Source organism: Natator depressus, chromosome 3 (assembly GCF_965152275.1).
Source record: "Natator depressus isolate rNatDep1 chromosome 3, rNatDep2.hap1, whole genome shotgun sequence".
Classification (NCBI taxonomy): Eukaryota; Metazoa; Chordata; order Testudines; family Cheloniidae; genus Natator; species Natator depressus.
The window spans coordinates 153,209,954-153,236,568 of NC_134236.1; the positions used below are offsets into that span (position 1 = coordinate 153,209,954).

At 44.5% G+C, this 26,615-nt stretch overlaps 1 protein-coding gene across 2 annotated transcripts in view; it reads left to right on the plus strand.

Moving 5' to 3' along the window:
* DAAM2 (dishevelled associated activator of morphogenesis 2) overlaps nucleotides 1–26,615 on the plus strand; it is a 245,128-nt gene that overhangs the window by 166,747 nt on the left and 51,766 nt on the right. For both annotated transcript variants that reach the window (XM_074949118.1, XM_074949117.1), the window contains exons 7-14: nucleotides 11,743–11,853; nucleotides 12,597–12,700; nucleotides 15,197–15,263; nucleotides 16,080–16,197; nucleotides 18,037–18,175; nucleotides 19,651–19,709; nucleotides 20,122–20,306; nucleotides 21,555–21,872. In XM_074949118.1, coding sequence (XP_074805219.1) covers nucleotides 11,743–11,853; nucleotides 12,597–12,700; nucleotides 15,197–15,263; nucleotides 16,080–16,197; nucleotides 18,037–18,175; nucleotides 19,651–19,709; nucleotides 20,122–20,306; nucleotides 21,555–21,872 — 1,101 coding nt within the window. The remainder of the gene's footprint in view (nucleotides 1–11,742; nucleotides 11,854–12,596; nucleotides 12,701–15,196; nucleotides 15,264–16,079; nucleotides 16,198–18,036; nucleotides 18,176–19,650; nucleotides 19,710–20,121; nucleotides 20,307–21,554; nucleotides 21,873–26,615) is intronic.

A 26,615-nucleotide genomic window follows, 5' to 3' on the forward strand; every position in this document is an offset into this window, starting at 1 on the left:
CCCAACTCGACCGAGCTGATCTGTTGAATAAACCCATATGCTGTAGAAATCCCAAGTCAACTCAGGGACTCCTCTGTGTATATCTCTTTATTTGTCTCAAACTGAGTAAATGACTGGGATGATAAATCATTGCTGGGCCAGTGTATGGTAACACATCTCATCTTGTACAGCTGGGCCTTTGAGAAGTCACATCTAATGATTCACAGAAGCTCTTGTGAGCCTGGGGGAACTTACTTACTATCTCATCCATGAATGACCGGAATGCACAAATAATTGCCTTTGTCAAATGTTTTTGCATTCGCGGGCGGGGGGGAAGAAAGGGAAGGAAAGAAAAGTGTTTGCTTCCTCTTTTTAAAAACGAAAAAAAAAAACCCATGTGATTAGCAGCAGGGATATGCTCCTGCTTACTAATTTTGTAAAGCCTGTGTCCAGAAACTGGAATGGCATTTTCCACAGAGTTCTCTCCAACAGGTTGAACCCAAGCAGTTCTCATCTTAACTCTGAAGAAGTCTACAAATACCTACCACTGCCACCCTCCACCTATCTACGTCTCTCAGTGGATCAGTGGCAGCATCCCAAGTGAACGTGGTCCATGCTCAGTGAAAGGCAAGGAAGGAAGCTGATGCCACACTTTAAGGTTCTCAGTTAAGAATGCCTGTGACATAAAGCTTCATATTTCATCTGTCAAGTGTGAAGCACTGTTACGCTCTAGTCCTGGCCTTGGCTCAGAGTGGTCTTGTAGTTCCTTGACAACCAGGCCAAGGAAGAGGGATATGCACGTCTCTGCTCTACTGGGAGATCTGGAGCTTTCACTAAGGGGGTGAGGTGGCTGAGCCCAAGGAGGCACTAGAAAAGCCAGCTTGTGCCTTTACTGTATGTGCCTGGGAGATAATAGAGGACTGAGTCTGGATTTAATACAATAAAGCAATGACAATGCCCTTTTTGAGCAGCTCTTCACTCTGGGTCTTGGATCTGCAGCTTTATAACCAAGGCTTTGCAAATACTTCACAGCTCCTTTGGCTTCCAAGGACAATTTTGGTGGAAAATGTCTCCTATCATCTGAGCATTTAATAGCATCTCTCAGTGCATGAATTCTCTGAAGGGTTTAGAGCTTCCTGCTTTAGGTAGATTCCAACCCATTGCTCTCTAATTCCCTTCTCAGAAATTCTGTCTTAGCCTATAAAACCAACTCAGAATTTCCCCAAACATGGATCTGGCATTAACACAATTAAGCCATTTGAATCCTTCCTGAGTAGTGAAAGCTAATCAAAAGCAAACTCTACACAGGAGGAACAGGAGATGCATATTCTGAACATGCGGAGTGGAAACAAATTGCTCTGGCTCCATTGTTCATGACAAAAGATGAAATTGTGGATTGGTCTCATGAAAAGGATGCCTGGAATCCCCCAAAGGCTCTGTTCTGTTTTCACATAGATGATGAGACAATAGGCTATTTAAGGGGACAGCAGATGAGCCAAAGAGAAGGAGGATTTCAGCATCTCAGGCTTGGAAGCTAACAGAAATGGGACTATTGGGCCCATAGAAAGTGGGGAAGATTGAGCTTCTCTGGAACCTGGCCTGAGCTCAGTCTTTGATATAGATTCTAAGGCCAGAAAGGACCACTCTGATAATCTTCTAGTCTAACCTCCTGCATAACACAGGCCATAGAACTTCCCTGAAGTAATTCCTGTTTGAACTAGAGCACATCTTTTAGAAAACCTCTCACTGGTGTGTCTTACAGAGTAACTTAAAGATGAAAAAGATCTAAAACTCTGGCATTCTCATTAGATTTTGTTTTGCTGTAGAATGGAATTTTCTGCTGGTGAAAGGTGCTGGGTTGACAGCGCTAGATGGGAACAGAGGGAAAGTTGCAATACACACAGCAGCTGTGCAAGCCTTGACTCACTGCCTCACTACTGTGCTTCAGCCCTCACCTCCTGGGACTAGCTACTGAAAGGATGAGAGAGGAGTTCAGTCTTCATGGGCTATTTATTTTGTAGGATTCTCTGCTGAAACTGCCAAGAGGGTTGCCACTTGTGATGGCATGTTGAGTCATATGGAAACCTGGGATTGGATTGAGACCTGACAATTCATTTCACACAAGGCATCAGATGGTTCTCACCTTTTGGCCAGTACTGACTCAAGTTAGATGGAGACCAGTGACGTAGAGGTGAAAAGCTCCATGTGCCTTTCCCACTCCCCTGAGCCATTTAGTCCCTCCCTCTTTGACTTTTCGTGGCTTCCTTGTAAGAACAAACAACACTCATCACTAATAATGAAGACCATGAACTATAGTCAGTGACTCTGAGAGTGGCCTTTCCCTCCCACTCCAGAACATGTGCTTTCCCCCAGTCACCATCCTGACAGCAGTGATACATAATTCCCTGTTTCCCCTTGCCCCTTTTGTTGCTGCCTGATCCCTCCTCTTGTTGAAATCCTTGTGCTCCATCTCAGCTGCTCACTGGTTTTGGATTTAGCATTTTTCCCAATAGCACCAGCAATGAATGTCAGAGCTTTTCTTTCTCTCTCTCTCCCCTTGGATCTTCTTTGGCAACCTCTCTGAATAGCAGATGATGCAAGGAGTCAGTGAGTAAATGTGAGACAGCTGTTGCTGGAACCATTTTCTCCCAGAGAACTGTGAGAGTTTTATTTTCCCTTCTCCCTGTTTCTTTTCTTGTCTTGGTGGAATTCCTAAATGGTTTTTCTCCTTCTCCCTCCCCCCACTTCCTCACAAGAATGAGGAAGTGAGGGTCAGCTTTATTTATTGGCAGCTGTCTAAAACTTAAGCCTCTGCATAACTCACTACTGACGGCTTCAGACTGGAGCACTGATTATTTCCCACTTGCATGTGCCTAAGTGACATGGATTAGTGTGTGGAAATCACACATTTAATTCTGAACCAAAGAACATTGTATTCTCCTTGTTACAGGTTGCTGCTCAGTCTTAAGTCATCTCTGGTCTTCCAGGCATGACTTACTACCCGGAATGCCTAGTATAGTACAACACAGACTCAAACAAATGAAGTAGCAGGGAGATTACAAAGGGAAAGTTGCTACTTTGGGCCAATTTCTTACTTTAGGTTACGTTGCTGTAACCAAAGTACTTTGGTTATGTTGCTATACTCTTTTGACTTGAATAGAATTGATCCTGTTTTATACCAGTGGAACTAAGATCAGAATCCAAACCATTGTCTGGACCCAACTGTTGTAACGCCATTGAAATCAGTGTAGCTGCACCAGTTTACACCAAATGAGGATCTGGCTCCACCACTATAAATTCTACTGAAATTCATTTTTGTAGATGGATTATTTTATGGGACCTTGTAGAAAATATAGATAATTCTTTTGCTAAATCTAGGGGTTAGTGTGCTAAATTGGAAAAGTTCACACTTGGGTCCTACTGGAAACTACAGTCTGAATTACTGCCTCTTCATAACCAAGCCATCATTCCATCTACAATGGGTCTGACTCTGACCTCACACTGGTACTAATCTGGTGTAACACTCATTGACTTCAGTGGAGTAATTCCTGATTTGATTTTTGGAACAAATTGATCCTGGTGACTTCGGTTTAATTTATCAGATGGTATTCACCTAAGAGTTTTTTGAAAGAACTCAAATATGAAATTGAAGAACTACTAACTGTGGTATGTAACCTATCACTTAAATCATCTTCTGTACCAGATAACTGGAGGATAGTTAATGTGATACCAATTTTTAAAAAAGGCTCCAGATGCAATCTTGCTAGTAAGCCTAACTTCAGTGCTAGTTTCAAGCATTTTGCCTATCAGACACATGGATGAACACTAATTATTTGTTGGTGAAGAAGTCAACACAGGTTTTGTAAAGGGAAACTATGCCGCCTCAATCTGTTTGAATTCTCTGAGGGGTCAAAAACTGTGTGGACAAGAGTGATCGAGTGGATATAGTGTACTTGGCCTTTCAGAAAGCCTTTGACAAGGTCCCTCACCAAGGGCTCTTAAGCAAACTAAGCAGTCATGGAATAAGAGGGAAGGTCCTCTCATGGATTGGTAACTGGTTAAAAGATAGGAAACGGAGGGTAGGAATAAATGGTCAATTTTCACAATGAAGAGAGGTAAATAGTGGTATCCCCCAGGGATCTGTGTGGGGGCCAGTGTTTTTCAACATATTCATAAATTATCTGGAAAAAGGGGCAAACAGTAAGGTGCTAAAGTTTGCAGATGATACAAAATTATTCAAGATAGTTGAGTCCAAAGCCGACTGCAAAAAGTTACCAAGGAATGTCACAAAACTTGGTGACTGGGCAACAAAATGGCTGATAAATGCAAAGTAATGCACATTGGAAAACATAATCCCAACTGTACTTACAAATTGATCGTGTCTAAATTAGCTGTTACCAGTCAAGCAAGAGATCTTGGAGTCATAGAATATGAGGGTTGGAAGGGACCCCAGAAGGTCATCTAGTCCAACCCCCTGCTCGAAGCAGGACCAATTCCCAGTTAAATCATCCCAGCCAGGGCTTTGTCAAGCCTGACCTTAAAAACCTCTAAGGAAGGAGATTCTACCACCTCCCTAGGTAACGCATTCCAGTGTTTCACCACCCTCTTAGTGAAAAAGTTTTTCCTAATATCCAATCTAAACCTCCCCCATTGCAACTTGAGACCATTACTCCTCGTTCTGTCATCTGCTACCATTGAGAACAGTCTAGAGCCATCCTCTTTGGAACCCCCTTTCAGGTAGTTGAAAGCAGCTATCAAATCCCCCCTCATTCTTCTCTTCTGCAGACTAAACAATCCCAGCTCCCTCAGCCTCTCTTCATAAGTCATGTGCTCTAGACCCCTAATCATTTTTGTTGCCCTTCGCTGGACTCTCTCCAATTTATCCACATCCTTCTTGTAGTGTGGGGCCCAAAACTGGACACAGTACTCCAGATGAGGCCTCACCAGTGTCGAATAGAGGGGAACGATCACGTCCCTCGATCTGCTCGCTATGCCCCTACTTATACATCCCAAAATGCCATTGGCCTTCTTGGCAACAAGGGCACACTGTTGACTCATATCCAGCTTCTCGTCCACTGTCACCCCTAGGTCCTTTTCTGCAGAACTGCTGCCTAGCCATTCGGTCCCTAGTCTGTAGCGGTGCATTGGATTCTTCCATCCTAAGTGCAGGACCCTGCACTTATCCTTATTGAACCTCATCAGTCTAGGTCCTTCTGTATCCTATCCCTCCCCTCCAGCGTATCTACCACTCCTCCCAGTTTAGTATCATCTGCAAATTTGCTGAGAGTGCAATCCACACCATCCTCCAGATCATTTATGAAGATATTGAACAAAACCGGCCCCAGGACCGACCCCTGGGGCACACCACTTGACACCGGCTGCCAACTAGACATGGAGCCATTGATCACTACCCGTTGAGCCCGACAATCTAGCCAGCTTTCTACCCACCTTATAGTGCATTCATCCAGCCCATACTTCCTTAACTTGCTGACAAGAATACTGTGGGAGACCGTGTCAAAAGCTTTGCTAAAGTCAAGAAACAATACATCCACTGCTTTCCCTTCATCCACAGAACCAGTAATCCCATCATAAAAGGCGATTAGATTAGTCAGGCATGACCTTCCCTTGGTGAATCCATGCTGACTGTTCCTGATCACTTTCCTCTCATGTAAGTGCTTCAGGATTGATTCTTTGAGGACCTGCTCCATGATTTTTCCAGGGACTGAGGTGAGGCTGACTGGCCTGTAGTTCCCAGGATCCTCCTTCTTCCCTTTTTTAAAGATTGGCACTACATTAGCCTTTTTCCAGTCATCCGGGACTTCCCCCGTTCGCCACGAGTTTTCAAAGATAATGGCCAAGGGCTCTGCAATCACAGCCGCCAATTCCTTCAGCACTCTCGGATGCAACTCGTCATTATGGATAGTCATTATGGATAGTTCTCTGAAAGCATCTGCTCAGTGTATAGTGGCAGTCAAAAAAGCTAACCATGTTAGGAACTATTAGGAAGGGCATAGATAAGACAGTAACTATCATAATGCTACTATATAAATCCATGGTATGCCCAGATCTTGCCTATTGCATGCAGTTCTGATTGCCCATTTAAAAAAAGATCTATAGAAATGGAATAGATACAGAGAAAGGCAATGCAAATATTTAGGGGTATGCAACAGCTTCCATATGAGGAGAGATCAAAGAGAGTGGGACTAGTCAACTTGGAAAAGACAACTAATGCAGGATATAATAGAGGTCTTTAAAATCATGAACGGTGTGGAGAAAGTGAATAAGAAAGTGTTTTTGGTTTTTAGCCATTTACATAACACAAGAGTCAGCTAATGAAATTAATAGGCAGCAGCTTTAAAACAAACAAAAGGAAGTATTTCTTCACACAATTCACAATCAAGCTGTGGAACTTGTTGCCAGAGGATGTTGTGAAGGCCAAAAGTATAACTGGATTCAGAGAAGAACTAGAGAAGTCCATCAATGACTATTAGCCAAGATGGTTAGGAATGCAACCCCATGGTCTTAGTGTCCCCATGCCCCTGACTGTCAGATGCTGGGACTGGATGACAGAGAATGGCTCACTGGATGATTACCTGTTCTGTTTATTCCCTTGGAAGCATCTGGCATTGGCCACTGTCGGACGACAGGATGCTGGGCTAGGTGCATCACTGGTCTGACCCAGTATGGCCATGCTGATATTTTTACACTAGTCTTAGAGGAGAATCAGCCAGCATATCTCCAGATTTCACCCTTCTGATGCTCTCCACTGCTAAGACTTCAGTCTTGACTCCAGTCATCTTATTTCACTATTGCAACCTCCTCCCTTCCAGCTTCCCCCATCTTCCAACCCTGCAGCTTGACCAGAATGCCACTGTCAAGATCATCTACCTCTTGCCAGATGCATCACTGGTTTTCTCACTCCTTTTACTGCTAATAGTTAGTTTCTCCTTTTCAATTTTTTACCAGCCTTTATCTCTTGTTTCCTTCAGTATACCCTTCCCACTTCCTCATGTTTACCCCAGCTTTTTTCCTGAGCTGAGCGGTCCGATTTGCCCATTCTGTACCTTCTTTCATGCTTTCCTTTATGCCTGAACCATTTTTATTAAGATATGACAAGCCCCTCTTTTCCTCTTTTATAATGCTCCTGAAACACAACCAGCATTGGGAAGTATTCCACCTCTAATGTCCACGCTCTGCGGGACTGGGTCTCTTCCAGTTTGTGAGATGCTGCAGCCTCTTGTGCCAGTTAGGTGGAGGTTTTCAAAACCACCGAGGCGATCTGGACACCCAATACTCATTAAAATTAATGGCAATTAGGCAATCAAACCATGTAGGTGACTTTGAAAATCTCGGGCTTAGTCTGCAAGTTCCTCCAGGGAGAGTTTATTAGCTTCATCTGGGTCACTGGCATGGGCAGAGCACCACCAGTGCTATATATGAGAACCAACTGATTTATCTGAGTAGAGCAGACATGAATAAATGCAGTGCACACCTAAGGGGACAGAGGTCATACTAAAATATCATATGAATAGTAATAAATATAAATGCATCTATTTAACACTCGGGTTTGGGCTGTGGAACCCCTATCTAGTTTCTTAGTTTGCTCCTCTTTGCACCTTTGCCCATAGTGTACGGTGGCAAATGTTTTGTCTCCTCCCTGTTCCTGGCTGAACATGCCTCTGCTCCAGCCAGTTCATCTTTAGAACATGCTTCTTCCACCACCCCACAAACTTGTTCCATAAAAGAAGAAGAAAAAGAAAATGTGGAAAATAAAGCAACAAACACTCTGAACAAAAATCAAGAATTAACAAGACAAATTTTAAACTTCACCGCTTGGTTTCTTTCCTTTCTCCTGCATTCAGTTCCTCTAGCGGATGCTATTTCTATTTGGTCTCTGACTCATTGTGTGACCATGGGTGAGTCACTTGACCCCTCAATGCCTCAGTTTCCCCCTCTATAAGATAGAGATAATGGCATTGACTTACCTTTTGAGATCTGTGAATGATAAGTGCTGTGCATACTGAAAGTACTCATTTATACATTGCCTTATTTATATCTGATTCTCTTTGAGGCAAGGATCCTATTATTGTTCTATAACTCTTCCATAATGTGCCCAGTACACTGCTGGCACTAATAATTATGGTTGCCATCTTCCAAGGTTTTTCTAGTGGGACAAACTCATTGTGTCAGGGCATTGTAACATTTGTGCATCTTAACAACACGCTCATGCTTTGATTCAGTCTTATCATTTTGCAAAGTGGTGATGCCACTCTGGCCTGGGAAGATATTTTAGGACACTAATGTCCTTCATGTCTGGCTTTACATCTGACAGACCTGTCAAAATGCTAAGAGTCACCTTGCTTTCAGTTCTGAGTGAATCCCATTGTCCGATATAGGCCAGTGCTTCTCTTTACTAAAGCAACTGTTGGTGATTCCAGGCCACCTGGACTTATGCTCTCAAGCCATAATACACTAAGCTACGCTCCAGGACTTTCACTGTGTGGTAATGGAGTCCATATAGGACATTATTACTCGGCAATCTAGTGCTCTGTAGATTTGCACCCTGCCTGGCTGAGCAGTAACTCACAATGCAGAGAAGCCCTTAGATTTACTGTGACCTGGGAGGAGATGTGTTAACAAGTGTCTCCCGGGGTGATGAGAGCTGTTGTGCAGTCACTGTCTAGAATCACCAGAGCAGAGGCAGTATCTGGTTTTCATGTTTAGTAACACTAGCAGCATTGAGGTGAAGGAATATAGGCAGCTCAGTCTTCTTCCTAAATTTAGCCTTTTCAACTGGCATTCCTTCCAGAGCCCTATTGCCTGGCTTGTATTAAATACTAGCAGTATGGAACAGGGCCCATAGAAGGAGATTTGAGCAATCTGAGATTACACCGCAAAGGGACTAAAAAGAAGTAAATTAAAAAGTAGAATCCTTTATTCCCATTTGACTTGCTTCCACCCCTCAGAGCTCATCCAAACCGCTTTGAGGTTTGCTGCTTGCTAAAGGAACCTTATTGGATGTCAGAGATGAGGAATAATAAGATTAAGCAAGGAAAGTTTTTTTTGCTTAAATAGTAAGAAAAACTTTTATAACCATAAAATCAATTAGTACACGGAGATGTGGTGAAATCTTCACAGGAAATGTTCAAGTCAAGACTTGAGCATCAGCCACTCCAGAAGGGTTAGGGATATTGGAGAACTGCCACACCATGTGAGGTAGAGACTATGACCCTTTAAGGACTTCATGACTTTTAGTGCTCCCTTCTAGATCAAAGTGATGGCAGAGGATACAATGCTGCTTACCTCACTCAGCGTTTTTGTTTCTGTTACCCTACAGTCTCCTCTGCCCTGCCCTGCCCTGACTACTTTTCATATCCTATTCCCAGCTCCATTGCAGGAAAGGGACCGAGAACTTTAGCAGATGTCCTTCGAGCTGGATGGCTAGTGGGCCTGGATGTATAAATGATACTTTATAAATCTTAACATTGTCTGTCTCTCATACATGTCCTTATCAAACCACAACAATATATTGTAGACATGGATGAGCATATATCTGCTCCAGCTCAGCGATGTCTTCTCCAAATAATTGATGTTTCTTGACTTTGAACAAAGGGAATTCTGACTGAGGTCAGGTTTGTGCAAAGTTTGGGGGAAAACCAAACAAAAAACTTACTTTTTGGAGCTGCTGTTTTAATGGCTGGGGAAATCCTGCCCACGTCATTCCAGAGACCTAAGGCTTTGGATTTCAATTTCAAAATCTTGGCACAAAATCTGAAGTAACAGAATTAAATTCTCTCTGCTGTTTCTCCTCTGCTTTTTGGCCAACTCAGGAACTTTGGGTTTTTTGGGTGTGTTTGAAGACTGGTGCCCATTTATGGTGAATAGAGAGCAGGGGTGGGTGTCGGGTCTCCATTTGAGCAATGGGAAGACATTGTAGTTGTTGGATGATCAAACGCCTGGAGCAGAGGTGCTTGCAGCTGGCACAGAAGACAAAGCTCAGACTTACTCGGCCCACTGAGCTGTAGAGAAAATGCTGGCTGTAGAAGGGGCTTAGACATTCAAGCATGTAGCAACCTGGAGGTGTATATGCTACGTTCAGTTACAGAAAAAGATGCCAGAGAGTCCTAGGCTGGATCAGAAAGGTGTATAATAAATAAGAAAAGGGTTTTAGACCATTATACAAGGCATGGATTATGGGACACCTTACCTCCATAGGGATGTACTTTTCTGGAGGTGGCCACATTACACCTATTAAACTGATCACAGGCATGGAGGGACTTGGCTAGGAATGAACAGCTTTCAGTAGCCAGGGTCCAAAAGCCACTAAGTAAAAAATGAACTTCCTCACTCAATATCTCTGCTCCATGTGTGTATTTTAGCCATAACTGCTGAATGCATTACATTAGCATGTTTTAGTCCTATTCTCCCTGTACAGCCAAAATACCTTTAGAAGACTGAGCAGGATTGCATTCTCCCTAGTGCATAAGCAGCACAATTGTCTACTGAATTCTGATTGTGGGGCTTTTGTTTAGTGTTGGTGATGTGAGAGGCAGAAGCTGGACAACTTAGTTATCTTCCATGTGGAATTTGCAGCTTTGACAGAAGAATCATTTTTGGATGTACAAGCGGAGCACACGTGACCCGGAATCAGTGAGAAAGGATACATATAGAATGACACAAGAGTCACTTATAACACTAATCAGTTTTTAAGGGGACGTCTGCAGCGTGAGTTCAAATGGAGTTGAGCCTAACGAGGCTGCAGGGGACATTTGGCACCAAAACACATTAACTGTGTTTTTGTTTTAATTCTTCCCTGCCTCATAATAACATCTCTTGGTGCTTCCAAACCCACTGGTGATATCCCAGAATCCATCATTCTGCAACATCGTAAATACCGGATGCTGTGACAGTGATGTGCTCTGGGATATTGCCTGCAAAGCAGGAAGATTTAATAAAGATTAGCTCAAAGATATTTGAGTGCCAAATGCTTCTGTAGCTTGTTTGGTGGGGAACATCAGCATGGAAATCTGGGTTTAACTCCACTTCCACTTTAGCTCTGCAGCTCACCTCTAAGCTCTAAAGAGGGGCTCTTCCTGTTGTGTACAACAAATACATAAAAGAAGCTTATAAAGACTTGAGCAAAAATCTGCCTTATGTCAACTAAACAGAACCCAAGGAACAAGTGGAAACCAAAACACCTCCAAGGTCTAGGTGCACCCATACGCTTCCAGAGGTGGTTCTCCCCAGGGGGTAGTTAATGTTTGGGATTCTCTATCCCCTGAGGCACTGGCAGAATCCACTGTGCTAGGACTCAAGAAAAGAATGGAAAATTACGTGGATGCCACTGGTATAAATGGGCCAAGATGCATTAACCGTGGAGATTCTGTCTTGCACATAGAGTTAAACTGACTGGAAGATCTGGGCTAGGGAAAGTCCTCTTACTGCTGCCATATAGATCATATTGACTGGGACTTTAATGGGAAAGGGTGGCAGGGATTTGCTTTCCTCCAAAGCACTAGGCAGGGATTCTCCATCAGGATCAAGTGGACGTTTTATTAATTACTTTTCATGGAATGCCCCAAATTGTAATGAATGTGGACAGGTAGACATGGCCCCTCCTCTGAAGCACTTACACTCTAGCAGAGATGTGACACATCAAAGGCAGTCTGACTATGCCCGCCATCCATTCACAAGGAGCTAATGTGGGAGCTGGAAAGTAATTAATGTTATTAGTCTCCTCTCACCTCACCCCTTGTGTTTCAGACATTGCTGAATGAGCTAGACCGAAGCATGGGGCGCTATCGGGACGAGGTGAATCTCAAAACGGCCATCATGTCCTTTATCAATGCTGTTCTGAACGCTGGCGCAGGCGAGGTGAGTCACCGCCCTGGAAATTCCATGTACAACAGAGCTGTTGCTACTGAATTATTTGCTTTGGAAATGGCTATTAGACCAAGGCGCAAGTCTTTACAGTGTTATTAAGTGGGTTAAGTTCTTGGAAGAGGTGCTCGACTGGTCTTATCAATCCTAACTTAAAACATCGTCCTCACTCTTTGCTTGTAACTCCCCATTGAAGCCCTTCCTGAGCAGAGACACCCGCTCCCCCCCCCCCCACATACGTCAATGTGCATGGTGGTTTTGTGAGGTTCATAGATGAGAACTTGAATGAAGCCTCCAAAATTCTTTTTGCTTGTGACCCAGGTTTGGAAGTGACCTGCTCTTGGATCATAGAGAAAATGCCAGTTGCTTTGCTCTTCCTCTGTCCCTTGCTGAGCAACTTGTAGAGCATTGTTAGGTCTCTGAGGGCTCCCTTCTCAGAAGGATACATGGAGCTGATGGTAGTTATACGAGGACTTTGGTTTTGAAGGGGGAACCACAGGATACACAGTCACCTGAGAATGACACAGTGACTGAAGGCCCGGTTTCAACTTTCTTTTTCTGATGGAAGGGCAGGATTGTTGAGAGAAATTCTGAGTGAGAACAGGGGACGTGAGCCTATCTGTAAACTTTTAAAAGCAGGAGAGGTGATATTCAAAGTAGGAATTTACCTTTAAGTGAATCTATCCAAAATCTTTTGGAGTCTGATGAGTTGGGTTTTTTTACCCCACTTCTGTAAGGACAATTTGGAATTCCGATTGCACCTGCGATATGAGTTTCTGATGCTGGGAATTCAACCTGTTATTGACAAGCTAAGAGGACATGAAAATGCAACATTAGACAGGTGAGTCGTGCTGTTTGACAATAGATACTCCATTATGGAGCAGTAGTAGCTGTTCCAGAAATAAGGTTTCCAACTGAGTTTCCATTCAAGCTTGCTGTTGGGTCTCTCTAAAAGACACGCATGCACACACACATGCATGCACACGCGCACACACACAGCATCCTCAGAATTGGCAGATTGGTTATGGAGGCAACATGAAAATTTTTGGACAAAGAGTTCCGGAACTGTGCTTCTAAGATGTAGATGATCACCTGTAAAAACAAGCAGAAAATGCCACCACCCCACAACCCTGATAGGAAAGAGACAAGACCACAGTTCAATAAATACATCAAATCAACATCTACACAGGGCTAATGTTCTGGTTCTTGAAGTCATATTTTAAAAGTTAAGGTATTAAAGAGGCGCTCCAGTGTGGTACATCTGCTTTGGTGACTTTAAGTTCTGTAGCTCGCTGCATTGACTGAGGCAGCTTAAATTAAACTCTTCAGAAATCTACAAGCCAAAATAAACTTTTTAGAACTAGGTGATTTGACTGAGATACCTGAGGATCTTGAGGAACCTGTAGAAGTTTATCAGATTATAAAGTGAGGCAATGCAGAACACAAACCTTGGGAGGTATGGCATGTGGTGTTGTGTTATGGAGCAAACTCTCTCCTGTGGTCCACCTATGCATGGAGAGGGAATGCCCCCACTGCTGTGCTACTTCCCACTTCCTCTCCCCCATTACCCTAGTTCAAACCACTCTCTGAGGACAGGGCTGGTCAGGAGGTACCAGGTGGCTTGGAGAGAGGCAGCAGTTTCTGCTGGAATTACATGGATTGGAAGACCGCCAGATCAGGCCCCTAATTTGCAAGATGCAGGCTGTCCCATCAAAACTGGAGATTCCTTCAAACCTCAGTATGGCTGGGAATACTGTGAGTGAGATTTCTATCCAAGGATCAAACCATGACATGCCGCAACCTGACACTTTGTATAAATACCTGGTTAAATCCAATTGCCTCTCATGAAGGATAGCAAAGGAGCCTCAAGTCTTTGACTCAGAATATGGAAGCATGATGCTGGAATTCTCCTTTTACACACATACTACATTGTATTAGTACTACTGGGCCAGATTGTGCTCTTATGCTGGTCAAAAGCTGGCCAAATGGCTGAAGTCAACGGTGTTACTCTGGATTGACACCATTGTATGTGAAATGAGAATCTGGCCCACTAGAATAGTGATGATTTGTTATCCAGTAACCAAGGATGTTTAACAGGAAGTCAGTGTTGCTGCTGCGTCTCACAAGTTACAATGGAGCAAGGTTAGACAAAGAGAGCATGGAGCCCTGGGGGCTAGCGCAATTTGAGGACCCCAAGCACTATGACAAAATGTCTTGTGTTTAATGGAATACTTGAAATTCTCTGTGCTACATGTCATATACAGAATGAGATTATTCCAGCAGTCTGGCAAGCAAGCAGGGCACATGGATTTCCCCCTTATGCAGTGAGTGATATGTCAGTGAAGATACAGCATGTCATATGCCTATTGTGACAAAGTTCCTGCTCTACCTTGGTGGGTCTTGCGCTTATTGGCAGATTTGCTCGCCTTGGAGCTTCACGGTAGCCCTCAGCTTGGCTGTTTTTCTGAACCTACAGTCCAGGTCGACTCCTCTTGTGTCTGACCAGGAGTTGGGAGGATTTGGGGGGAACCCGGGCCCGCCCTCTACTCCGGGTTCCAGCCCAGGGCCCTGTGGAATGCAGCATTCTAGAGTGCCTCCTGGAACAGCCGTGCAACCAGCTACAACTCCCTGGGCTATTTCCTCATGGCTTTCTCCCAACACCTTCTTTATCCTCACCATAGGACCTTCCTCCTGGTGTCCGATAATGCTTGTACACCTCAGTCCTCCAACAGTCCACGTTCTCGCCCCCAGCTCCTCACACGCACACCACAAACTGAAGTGAGCTCCTTTTTAAAACCCAGGTGCCCTGATTAGCCTGCCTTAATTGATTCTAGCAGCTTCTTGATTGGCTGCAGGTGTTCTAATCAGCCTGTCTTGTCTCCAGAAGGTTCCTGATTGTTCTGGAACCTTCCCTGTTACCTTACCCAGGGAAAAGGGACCTACTTAGTCTGGGGCTAATATATCTGCCTTCTATTCCTCTCCTATAGCCATCTGGCCTGACCCTGTCACACTATTTTATTTTAATTTTTAAGCTCTAAAAGCAGCAATCACCTTGACATAGAGACTTAAATGGGGGTTATCAACTTGTTGAACCCCAGGCAGTCCACTCTTCCCAGCTTGTCATTAAGCCCCATTAAATACCCTGTCTTCTGAGCACGACAGTGTAAATATTTCAAGGTGTCTGGACAGTCCCATCATTTGGGGGGTTGCCTCATCAAACCTCCATTATCGCAGCCCTCTGTCAGGGAATGGAGTGCCTCTTCTCCCCTGCCACAGCTTTGGTCCAGGTGAGAGTTGTGCCATGTGAGTTGGTTGGATTTGTTTTCCTCTTTTCTAGGCACTTAGATTTCTTTGAGATGGTGAGAAATGAGGATGATCTGGAACTTGCCAAGCGGTTTGATGTGGTGAGTTGCCTATGTGGGAGCTAGAGTTGCCAGAGGCTGAATATCTGCTTTGGCTGCTGAATGCAAAAGCCTGCAACTTTCCCAAACAGTCAGCAAGGAACAGCCATGGCTGCTAAAGGGATGATGAATGCTCTTTGCTGTTTCTCATGTACAGAATGGGGATAGTACACGTGAACAATGAAAACATTAAACACTGCCATGACTCCTGCCAAAGGGCTTGGACAAAAGCGTTTTCCTCTCTGCATTGTGCAGAGTTTTCAGGGACGGAAGAGGGCTGGGATGGTGGGAACTCATTCTCAGTAGTCCTGGGCCTGAACCAAAATTCTGGATCCAAATATGCCCTCGCTTTGAGAGAGTTCAGCTCTGGGCGTAGTTCAGACCCATCTCCGAGTTTTCCAATAACAAAACCCAGGGTACGTTTCTGAAGGTTGTCACCTGGGAGGTTGTGGAGACAGGGTGGCATTTTAGAGGAGATGGGGGAGGGGGGAGGGCCACAAATGTTGTAGGGAGGGGAAGAGTAGATGGAGCAAGGTCAGAGGTATGTCGTCCCACCTTTCCAGCCTCCCAACCCTTTTGGGAACTGTTCCTTACTGCCACTGCAACCAGGTTGGCAGTGCAGATCCCAAAGGCCCACCTGACTCCCTATCTGCCAGCCCCCTTCTCACTGAAGCCCCTCTGCTGGGTCATCGCAAAGGGATTCCTGCCTTTTGCAGTCTGCCTATCTCTCTTGTTGAACAGTTTTCGCTCCTGGATCCATCTTCCATTCTGTGTGTTTCTCTTCCCCTCTCTCTCATGTTATTTCTCTGCCTACTCCAGATTCACATTGATACAAAAAGTGCCTCTCAGATGTTCGAGATGATCAAGAAGAGATTGAAGCACACGGACGCCTATCCCTATTTGCTATCAGTCCTTCAGCATTGCTTGCAGATGCCTTGTGAGTACATCCCTGCTTCCTGGGGCACAGGGGAGTGGGAAGCCTTGATATAAGAAAGGGACAGTAGATCACAGGAGGAAATGCACTTTCTCTCTGATACAGCAAAGGCTTGTTCAGACATTGTGGGTGAAGGAGCTAAGATTTGACACTGACCCAACCAGTGGATTTTGGAAGGTTGCAAGCTAACAAATGGCATCTTAACTCTCTGCACTTTCAAACAAAATTAAGAAGCTGGGGCCTCCCAACTTGTCACAAACCAAGCTTTTCTTGTGGGAGGGGTTAAATTAAAAGTTTCAAAGGAGAGAGATAGAATGCTTGTGCTCTGGGTCTGGGAACTCCCAGGCGTGGGTGCCATTTTGAATTTTATCACAACTCAATAAGGAATTTAAAAAAAATCAAATAAAACCTTTGTTGCCCATTGATGGGAAATCTCCCAATAAGCATGTCTTTGGGCTGCTGTCTCATGGCAATACATCAGGCTCTCAGACCCTAACCAGAAAACCAAATCAGCATTTTCTTTTTGAAGGGTATGATATGAATGGGTTCTTAAAGTTATTTGATTAAATAATCAATTGGTAATTACTGATTGATGCTTTCAAAGGGTAATGGCCAGGAAAGAGCCTTTAGCAAGATCATTATGCAACTGTTTAACCCAGCTCTTTTAGGAAAGAGTCCTGGGGAGTGGTTTTAGTAAATTTCACACAGGCTTGAGCAGTGAGACTGAGAGGCTTAGCAAGGAAGGTGAGGGTAACCCTCCTGATGTCTTACCAAGAGGCTACATGCAGAGCACTATTGGACACCTGCTGGATTTAAAAGTACAGTCACCCACCTAGCAGTTGTATGACAGTCAATTCCTTAATGTGGTACAAGACAGCACATATGCTTTGGGGCTCAGGGTGAGCCCAGAATGTGCTACCAGAGGAGGGCTAAACTTGATAGGAATGTTGTCGGGTTAGGGGCACAGTTCAGCAGTTTTGAAGTATTTAATAAAAACAGCTTTTAAAGGGCCAGACTTTGAAATCCATTGGGCCAATCTGCGGCGCATTTCCTGCTGTTGTGTGTACACTGTGTGTATTCCTATCCAAGATGAATCCTGGCTCCTTCAATGCATACCAGAGGGATCAGGGTTTTTTTTTTTTTTTTTTTAACACATTGGTAACTTTTTTTTATAGCTTATGTGCACAAAGTTTTATTGAATTGAATTACAGATAACTGAGCATGCAAATTGTGAATATAAATATTTGTAAAATGCCTGGTCACTGTGGTATCTAGATACTCCCCTCCCCCCACACAAAAATCCGCCCCCAGCAAGTAGCAAAGTCACAACTCTGACCTATGGAGACACCTCTGTAGGTGCATTTCTGCACACACTTACCTGATCTGCAGTAGAAATATGCAAAAAGAACAGGAGTACTTGTGGCACCTTAGAGTAACAAATTTGTAGTTGGTCTCTAAGGTGCCACAAGTACTCCTGTTCTTTTTGTGGTTACAGACTAACACAGCTGCTACTCTGAAACCTGTCATAGAAATATGGAATTTGAATGTGCAAATTAGGTGTATGATTGTGCATGCGCTTTTCACACTAGTCTGATTTGATAGGATTTTACACCCTTGTTGCTCAAGTGCAAATGACAATACAAGGCGCAAGATCGTGCAGAACCAGGACCGATGTCCTATAATTTACCTGCAATGCGACATGCCTTCCCCGTCCCCAACCGTTTTGTTAAGATGGGTAAAAAGAAAGCAAGGAACATTGGCCTATTGTCTGTGGAATACAGGGATTCCAAGCACCTTCAGATATTAATATCAACCCTTGTACATTGGTGTTTCTCCCTGCAGATAAGCGGAATGGGGGACATTTCCAGCAGTGGCAGCTGTTAGACCGGATACTACAACAAATCGTTCTTCAGGATGAGAGAGGGGATGATCCAGATATAGCTCCACTGGACAACTTCAATGTCAAGAACATCATTAAGATGTAAATTGTTAATTATTCTTACTTAATTCTGTTATCCAGTACTTTAGGTGTAAATGCCACTTAAACAAAATACCAGGTCCCTGCACTGAGGATCTTACATCTAGATTATATTTTATTGTAATCTGTTATAAATTTTCTAGTTAATTGCTTTCCAAACTGTAGCCTAATCTGTTCCTTATTTTCCAGGGTATGTTTTACTTTCCTGTGCTCTTTGAGTTCTGTTAGCCTTAGAGCTGGTGGAAAATCAAGGAAGAAAAGTCATGAAAAGTTAACAAAATTGTTTTTTTCTTTTTTTCAAAGTGTTGATGAAAGTTTCATTGACGTTTTGTGAAACTTGACCAGCTCTACTTAGATCTTCTTCATCCATGGCTTTGGGTTAATTCGGGAAGATTTCAAATAACATAAAATAAATCAGGAGCCAAATAACATAAATAACTTTTACCTCTCCATAAAATATCTGCTCCCTCCCTCACCCGCACGTGGTTTTGGCCAGTGGTTCTCTAGTTACTTCATTCTGTGAGCTGCTTCATGTGAGAGAGGTGGTCACATGAGCCATCCCTCCTCCCAACTCTTCTCCCGTGCACCCATTCCTTGTGCTGCACTATACCTTCCAATGCCACACCGTTTGATTGTGCAGCCCACCAGCATGACCTCTGGGGACCACCCACAGCCCATGAGCTGTAGGTGGAAAAACTCTGGTATAGACACTAAAGTGCTTTGCAATACTTTGAGCATAAACTCCTATATAGAACTACATTCGATTCCATTAAAAATTATACAGTGTCTTCTGTGAGCCAGAGCTAATTTCTCATTAGCTGTTTTGAAAAATACGCTGTAGTTGACTTCCTTCTCTCCATCCCAACATGGGACCTCATTGTAGACCTTGTGCCTGGTCTTTTTTCATAGTTGCTCCTTCTGTTGCATATCTAATCACTCCTTCTCCTGAGTGTTTTCTTTCACTAGTAAGAAATGGCCATGGCAATCTGAGGTATTGGCATTGTCTGGCAATTGATACATTATCTAAAATGTAGCCAACCTCTCTCCAAAAAACAAAAACACAACTGCAAAAGTGCAATAAAAAGGCCACCTACAACTCAGAGAAGAGTCAGGATAATTTGTGACCAGCTGTAGTAATAATTTAGCCATGAGGGCTGTGATAAAAGTAAATGTCATGCTGCCAGGACATCCACTTACCACAAAAGGGATCAAGAAGGATTTTCTCTCCCCCCCCAACCCCCGCCATGTATAGCATTAAACAATAATGAAGGCACATTAAGGGCCAATTATATCATCATCTGTAGCATCAGGTATTGTCTATTGTGGGTAGCAGGATACTGAACTAGATAGACCACTGATCTGACCCAGCATGGAAATACTACAATTCAGCAAGTTGTCTTTTCCAGTCATTTTTCATTGTGGCCCACAGGGCTTAATGGCTCAGAATAGACCATAAATAATCTGGTTTCATCTTTCAGGCTGGTGAATGAGAACGAAGTGAAACAGTGGAGGGATCAGGCGGAGAAATTCAGAAAAGGTATGTGGTCTCTCTCTGTTTGAAGAACTGAGGGAGATGTCCTGATTTAACCACACAATGATAGACTGCAGAGATGGAGATGACCTTTTTGATCCTCTAGCCCATATCCCCATGGGACAATGCTTGTTTGGTCCTAGCAGTATATTTTCCAATGCCTTCTCTAGTCTAGTTTAAATGGTTCAAGTGATGGGGCTTCCACAAGTGATTATTCGACAGCCGAAGAAGCCTCTGTCAAGTAATATATGCTGAAAATCAGTCTACGTATTCCTTGGCCCAGTTTCATCTTGTTGCTACTCGTTATAACCCCCCACCCCCAGCAGTTTGCATTATTTATCTCAATCTAGCTCACATCTCCTTAGAGAGCTTTCATGGGTTTTGCTTAATCAGTCATGCTTCCTCATTCTCTCTGTAGAACACGCAGAGCTGTTGAGCAGACTGGAAAAGAAGGAAAGAGAATGTGAGATAAAGACCCAAGAGAAAGATGAAATGATGAAGACATTGAACAAGATGAAGGACAAGCTGCAGAAAGAATCCTTGGAACTGCGCCAGACCCGGGACCAAATGACAGACCTGGTAGCTCAATTCAATGAGTTCTCGGTATGAGGTTGAGACTTTTCTTCTCATCCTTTAACCCTCAGAAGCGAAAGAATAATGAGCAGAGGCACAATAACGATGAATTGTCTCTCTTCCCCCCCCCCATACCAAGGGAGTCTGAGTATATAGCTGCAAAGGTGGAGGCTTAGGATAGGTCTGCGCTGCAATCAGAAGTCTGATTGCAGCATGGATAGACATACCTGTGCTAGCTTTACCCATGCTAGCCTGGCTAAAAATAGCAATGAAGACATGGCTTCAGCATAGGTTGTACAAGCACGCTGAGACTCTTGGGTGCGTACTTGCATTGCTAGCCTGTGCTGATGCCCATGCTGCTGCATCTCCACAGCTCTTTTTTGCTCTTCTAGCTTAATTAAAACTAGCACCGATATGCCAGCCCGTGTTGCAATCACACCTCTGATTGCAGCATAAAGGCTGCATAGGCCTGCATTATGGACCAGGGTATGTGCCCTGGTAAAATATGCAGGGATCAGTGCCCACAGGTCTATAGATCATCTGTCCCATTCTTTCTTTGTAATTGCCCTCTTCATTTAACCATGCACAAAAAGCCAAGGGGTGTGTGTCCCTTCCCACAATGCGACAGATGTCCATAATTTGTGTTGAAACCCCGAAATGGAGCATGTTTGCCCCTCACCCCCAGAGATGGCTGGAGAAAGGCAAACGTCACCAGTTACACAGCTATAGGAAATGGAGGTGACGCATACTCCGTGTGATGCCCCTGGAGGGACTGCAGCTGCTTCTGCACTCTGCAGGCCTAACTTTTCCAGCAGCTACCTCCTGCTTGGAGCAGCGCCTTTCTCGCTCCCAGCGTGCCTCAGCCTCCAGGAGCCCAAATGCAGCCCTTAGAAGCGAGTCACCATGGATAGGGGCTTCTCTACTGTCTTTGTGTTAGTGGGGTTAGTTGGCATGTATTCAGTATTTCAAAAATCATGCATCAGCCCCCCAAAATTCATGAGATCAGAAGAAAAATAGATTTTGCCTTTTCTTTTTTTTACTGGCTCTGTATTTTGAGCATTTTAAGGGTCACATTTTCAAGCTCTTTTCTGTTACCACAAGGGCTAGAAATTTACTCTTTGACTTTCAAATGAAAGTTGAGATTCTCCCTTATCATAGAACTCTGCAATCTGGGGCCTTAAGAAAAACACCAAATATTGTGAGAGAGAATCACATCCGTTGGCAACACGGAGTTATTGTACATTTTAAACATCCTCTGCTTATTCTTTTGTTCTCCAGCAAGGAGGTGGCATTTCCTTCCCACCCCCTCCCCCACCCCCTCCTGGTGGCCCATTAGCTTTGCCCTCCTCTTTGATGATGGAGTGTTTGCCCCCGCTGCCACCCCCACTCCCATTCTCCAGCAGCCCCCCTCCACCTGCTCCACCACCTCCACCGGGAGGGCCACCTCCCCCACCTGGAGCCCCTCCTTTCTTCAGCCTGGGGATGATGCCCCCTCCCACAACCACCTTCAGCAGCAGCGGGACCAGCCTGAGGAAGAAATCTATCCCACAGCCTTCTCACCCACTGAAATCCTTCAACTGGGCAAAACTGAACGAGGTAAGACACCGCGGCATCCTTAACAGCGGCCCCATCCTTCCTAGTCAGGCATTACTGCAGGTTGGCTGGTGTCAGTGGGGAGACGTTCAGGGTGTCTGAAGTTGATGCCTTAGTGTCTCTCTTCAGACCAAGGTCGTTGCCCTAAGAGAGGGCATTGTATTCTCTTCCACAAGGTTTCATGGCTACCCTGGAACCCTGTGGGTTTGAACCATGTATATTACCAGCAGACCCTAGTGTAGGGCTTCAGCAATGAACCTCATCCCAATGGACTGCATTATCATGACCAAGGCACAGCCTAGACTTTCCTGCATCAGATCCAGGTGTATCTATAACTAGGAGAGCAGCCACAGTGGCTCTTATGACATAAACCAGAACCAGGCGTCCCCTTGGCTAACGCCTAGAGCTAGCCCCTTCCTACAGACTCCCATCAGGGAACAAGAGCATCCCTATTGTGTGACCAGCTAGCATGCTGAGGGCACAGCATAGGGCAGATGTTGCAGAGTTGACTTCTAAATTAGCCTACATTACTCTGTCAGGGGCAGCCTCTCAGAGGGAACAGTGGCCCGTCACTGTCATCACTCACATCATCATGGCCATACGTGGACCCACCTCTGCCCCTCTCACAGTTAGACTCGCAGCTTATTGCCTTTACTCTCCATCTTAGTAGGAGCATTCCTAAGAGACGGGGCAGTGAGAAACGGAAAAGAATTCAAATTGACTGTTGCACAGCTCGCTCCTTTTCTGCCACCCCCTGCAGCCACTCCCACCCCTCTGCTTCTCCCCCTCCTGCTGAATTTTTTTTTCTTCCCTTCTCTTTTGGGTGTTTTTTTTCCACAGATTAAAAAAAGTGTCTGTGTTGAATTTGGATAGCTGCCTAGAAACCCACGTTCTTTTTTAGACTGAAACTCACCCGGGGCCCAACTCAGGCATTCGGAATGAGTGTCTGGGGACCTCTGGAATGCCACAAGAATTCACTCTCACTCCTTTTCTTTAAAATAAAACTAAGTGAAATATTTGCTGCACCGTCTGTGCTTGTCTGTCAGGACCACGTGGGGGTGTGGGAGAGAATGTAAGAGTGGGGATTTATTTTCCTTTTTAGAACATGGGGCTTAATGCAATGAAGAAAAGAAATAACAATACATGTATTTTTTTAAAAGCGAGAGGCACAGGTGTTTCTGTTTAGTGCACAGTAACCATAGGCTTATCCTGCCCTCTGGTTAGGAGTGGAGGCAGCTGTGCTAATAAAATTGAAGGGCTGGGTGGTGAGGTGGGTAAAAGATGCTATTTTGGGGAATGTGGAATGGTTTGGGGAGGTGCAGGGGGCAGGATGTTCCTATGGGAGCATTTGTCAGTGTTCATGTTTCGACTTAGTGAGCTCTCTGTAAATCCCAGAGATTGTGATGCTGTCAGTTGTTTTCTGTGATGAAATGTGCCCCATAACTTGATGCTCCTCACTACAAGGGAGAAGGGACATGTTTGAGCCATCTCCCTCAGAGCTCGTAGGTTCCCCAAACCGCTACTGGGCACTTCCTCTCTGCTCATTGCTGTGGGGAGTAACTTATGGGTTTTAATCCTACCCTCAGAACCCAGAGTCAAGCCAGACTGAGGCTAGTTTAATGGGATCATCTTTAGTTTTATTTGTTGGCATTTCTGTGGTGCTCATCCCTGCAGTCTCTAAGTACCCCACAAATACTAATTTATTAAGCCTCACAACCAATCCACCTTGTAGGAGGTGGTATCTCTATTTTACAAATGGGGAAGCTGGGGCATAGAAATGTTTATTATATTTGTATCACAGTAGCACCTAGATTCCCCAGTCAAGATCCAGGGCCCATTATGCTAGCTACTCTACTCCATCTATTGTGCATTATGAGAATACTGAGCTGTTTTCTATCTCTTGTTATCTAAGCACTTGGCAATAATTATCACATCCCACAATTCTCATGGGCATTCCGGGAAAGGGAATTCACCCAGCTCTCAGCTGGAAGATGTTTGTGCTTTGAGGAAACTGCACCAGCTTACGAACAATGACTCATTAATTCACCCTGAGACACACAACCTCTATTAGCTTTGTTCTGAATTGATGATTGGTGTCAAAGACACTTTGATACCATAGACTGAGCTCCCGTTAATGCCTTCCACACTGCAGCTCCATTCCAGTACTACAGTACTGTTTGTTGGAAGCTACTGGTTTTAAAAAGGATGGGGAAGAGACACTAAGCATTGCAGTGTGGCCATTGTGAACTCCCAGGAAGATTTCCTTCTTTGCTCCGAGACTGAAAATGGGGGTTCTTTCCATCCTGGGTTTTACACAAGGCCTATGGCATGCTGGGACTGCATATTTGCTATTAGTTCAAAATATGGACCAGATCTAAACACCCTGAAAGGTTGGCTCCAGATGTGGATTTGAACTGTCTGTCTCTTATCTCTGTATCTTCATAAGTACTAGTATATTAATTTGAAGTTACCAGAGTAACTGGTTTACTTGCCTACATCTGTTCCTGTTCTCTGCTGGCCAGATACTATCAAATGGACTTGCCCAATTAGGAGTCCTCCAACTTCCAGTAGTGGCTCTACCAAATGAGCTGAAAGGGAGTCTCTCTCTAGTCAAACCGAGCGGGAGCTGTGCTGAGATTGCCTCATCAGGAAGGCTTTTGTTCTGCATATATCACAACATCTCCTGTGTGAAAAGAGCCGTGCAAATAACTTCCCACATAGAGTGGGGGAAAAAAAATCACATAGCGACCAAAAGAATTGTTCACCTGAGGTTGAATTTTTCCACAAAAACATGAAACTGTTGCTGCTGTGAAAATGACACATTTCCACTTGTGGTGGATTCGTGACAACACGGTGGATTTCCTTGTGAAAAGTTGTAGTTGCTGATGGAAAATGGCAAAAATATACTTCACTACAGGTTATTAATATTGATGGAAAAACCAGTACTTTTGCGCACATATTCTCAGGGTAGAATCTTTGAGTGTTCTGCTTTGATGGGGACACTGTAATTTCTTGGAGAGCTCTGTTCCATGGGGTACTCATGGAGGTACTACTGAAATCAGTGGAGATTCTTCCTTCCTACAGAAAGTGACACACGGGGTGCTGAGACGTTCTTCAGTAGACAGCTCCTTGAACCAGTATGAATGCCATGGCCAAAAGAGTGATCCCCAAATGGGTCCCAGAGTGAGGGGATCCTGCCACTTGGGACTGGCCCTTTTAAAGGGGGATGGGTCTCCACCCGTGACACAGCCATCTCTCCTCCCCAGGTGGGGAAAATGAAGGTCATGTGACCTGAGTGTCATGTAACTCAACCTGACCTAGCCAAGTGGAGAAAGGGGAAGTGTTGCTAGCAGATGGCTGCAGAAAGGTTGAGAGAGCCAGAGGAAAGGACAAGGCAGGCCGTGGCCTGTGAAAGACCCCAGATAAGCAGGCATTGGGGCTGGGGTGGGATGGGGGGTGGCTCTTCAGGAAAGAGCAGGCAGCAACTCAGACAAGCCCAGGAGGGAAAGATAGAAAGGAAGGAGCTAGGGAAGGGCTGAAAACCAAGCTGAGAGGGTGGGCAGAAAAATTAGAGGAGAGAAGACAGACCCCCTTGGGAAGGAGGCCATGGACTAGTTTGAGACTGGGGCAAAGGCTTTCTGTGTTGTCCAATTTCAAAAACAAACAAAGGAACTCTATTTCCTGGGAAAGGGAGGACTTGTGTTAAGGCTTTAGCCTGAGGCCCAGGTTACAACAGCAAGCCCCTCTGGCAGCTGCTGAAGCAGGCTGAAAATGAGAAACTGAGACAGGGCTGCTGCAGAGCCACCCCAGGCCATGAGAGGGCACTGTGGAGGTTGCCACCCTGTTACAGAACTACATGGGGAGATAGGGTTGCATCATCTCGCCCTGAAAATGTTCACTGTTGTCTCAGGTGGTTCTTTGTCTCAGATTTTGCTTTGCAATGAAACAGGGCAAAGTAGCTGTTAATCAAAACCATGCCTCCCTTCCAAAAAAAAAAAACTGAAGCTACATTTTGCTCAAAATAGGTTTGTTTACATGGGTAAAGAGATCCATTATTAAGAGGGGAAAAATCCATTTTTCACCACGTTTTCAAGCTTGCAATGAAATGTGGGAAAAAAAATCAAATTTCAAGGAGTTTCACCTTTCTGTTGTGACTAGTTTGCATGATCTAGTGGTTGCCTGTCCTAAAATTCACTGGACATTCACAATTTTCACAGGTTTTTCTTGACTTGTAGGAGAACTATAGAGTCCTGAATATGTCTGGAGCCTCCCAAGGCGAAATCATGGCTCACTCATGCTGTGAAGTTATGTTGATGCATGATGGAGTTTGATGACTTGGAAACAGCTGGCAGCCATAACGGAAGACAAGGCTGTATGGACCACCTGCCCTGTGGAGCCCCTTGCTTTGTCATCTTCGTAACCCTCTGGGCATGCAGCAGACTGTGCTTCATTTCAAACACACAAGTGCGGAAATGAAGTGACTGCAGGAAGGTTATAAATATAATACACCAAAAGCCCATGTCAGTAGAGCAAATGCTTTATTATGACTCATCCTGACTAATCCCATGTTTCTTCAACTACCCCACTTCCCACCATTTCTTAGCTAATCACTAGGGGATCCTGGGAAATGTAGTTCCTGGGTTTAGTTTCTCAGTGTGGGCCAAGACTTGTGCAAAGCAGAGAAACCACAGAGCTTGGCAGGCTTGTAACAATTTAAAAAAAAAAAAAGGAAAGAATTTTTTATTT